Source organism: Malus domestica, chromosome 16 (genome assembly GCF_042453785.1).
Source record: "Malus domestica chromosome 16, GDT2T_hap1".
In the NCBI taxonomy this organism is placed as follows: Eukaryota; Viridiplantae; Streptophyta; class Magnoliopsida; order Rosales; family Rosaceae; genus Malus; species Malus domestica.
Window position 1 is genome coordinate 30,648,189 of NC_091676.1, and position 1,763 is coordinate 30,649,951.

At 38.2% G+C, this 1,763-nt stretch overlaps 1 protein-coding gene across 1 annotated transcript; it reads right to left on the minus strand.

Moving 5' to 3' along the window:
• Positions 1 to 1,193: 1,193 nt before the first annotated feature.
• LOC103435594 (protein MODIFIER OF SNC1 11-like) lies at positions 1,194 to 1,526 on the minus strand. The gene has a single exon (XM_008373981.1). It carries the CDS (start codon positions 1,524 to 1,526, stop codon positions 1,194 to 1,196), a length of 333 nt encoding a protein of 110 aa, XP_008372203.1.
• Positions 1,527 to 1,763: the final 237 nt, after the last annotated feature.

A 1,763-nucleotide genomic window follows, 5' to 3' on the forward strand; every position in this document is an offset into this window, starting at 1 on the left:
AAATGACATGTTGCATAAATCAACAATATATTAGGTATTGCCTAAATGTGTGTGTATATATATATAATCATGAATAAATGATTTATTCAGTTGTTTGATAAATGACATGCTGCATAAATCAACAATATATTAAGTATTGCCTAAATGTGTGTGTGTATATATATAATCATGAATAAATGATTTATTCAGTTGTTTGATAAATGACATGCTGCATAAATCAACAATATATTAGGTATTGCCTAAATGTGTGTGTGTGTGTATATATATATATATATAATCATGAATAAATGATTTATTCAGTTGTTTAATAAATGACATGCTGCATAAATCAACAATATATTAGGTATTGCCTAAATGTGTGTGTGTATATATATATAATCATGAATAAATGATTTATTCAGTTGTTTGATAAATCACATGTTGTATAAATCAATAACGTGGTAGTAATCATGTGATATCAGAAATAATAATTATATTATTTAATCATAAGTCATCATGACATAAAAATAATAAAATTATTATTTTATAATTAGTTATCATGACACAAATAAAATAATAAGATATTAAATAAACAATGATATTGAGAAAACATAATGATGAGATATTAAAGGAGAGCATCTTATCTTTTGCAGAAGTTGGTGGGTTTTCAGTGGGATAGTGGATCACCGTTGTCCAGATCCATATTCAGCGAATCTGTTCACGACTTCCCATTCGTCATCTTATACATCACCAGTGGCTGCTTTTTTTTTTTTTTTTTTAAACTTCCTTTTTTTTATTCCCAGTTGGGAGAAGGAGTAGGTTAGAGTCAGCAGAGCCTGGGTCATGTTTTGGTCCTTCAATCTTGGCACAACCGTAGCCGTCTCCATACTCATCCTTCCTCAAACAAGACAAGCAGCTCAACTGCTATGCGTATTACCAGAAGCAAGATCGAGGGGGACTTAGCCCATTATTTATGAGGTGTTTGAAAACCTGAGAGACCTCGCCTTTCTTTTTTCTTCTTCCTGAGGATCAGTTTTAGCATCTAGTTTAGCATTAGGAGCAAACCGAGCAAGACGAGCCATCTTCTTTGCATCCTCATCACCCACCACAGTAGGGCCAGGAAGCCTAAACCTCTTTGCTCTAGCCTTCCTCTTCAAGTCCTCTATTTTTTTAGATGCTTCGGATTAGTGTGATGTAGTAACAGTACCAAACCTCTAAGCGCGAAAGTTGCGCTTCTCTTTTTCTGTGAGATGCACGGATATCCCAAACCGCTCGGCACAGCGCATATTTTTCTTAATGCCGGTAGCCAGAACAGCTGCGTAACCAGTGGTAGAGTCAGTCTTAGGGTCATCAGAGTCAACCTTAGACCTGTTTTCTTTGGAGTCAACCTCGGACGACAGAGGTGGATTGGAGGGAGTGTCAGTGGATGGATTATCCGATCGATCCGTAATTTTGGCGGTGGGTGGGGCTGAGGAGGATTCTAGGGTTTTCTTTGGAGCTTCTAAGGTGGTGATGGGGTCATTGAGCTTCTGTGTGTTGGTGGCCATCAGAGAATTGGAGGTCGGGGAATTGGAATCGAAGACTGCGTAAGAAGTGCAGCAAAGAAGGTTAGAGAGAGAGAGATGAGCCAGGGCTTGACGTTTCGGTTGAGGTGGCTTGGTGGTGTCTCCTATGCATCTGTAGATTCTGGTTTCTCTGAAATCCCTGGTTGCAGATTGAGTACGATCTCGGGTTGTGCAGATTCACGGGGGATATTGTGGTGAGGTTTCACAGTGGTGAGATGA

Excerpts from the sequence above, each read along its gene's own strand:
- LOC103435594 (XM_008373981.1), bottom strand. The coding sequence starts at position 1,526 with ATGGCCACCAACACACAGAAGCTCAATGACCCCATCACCACCTTAGAA.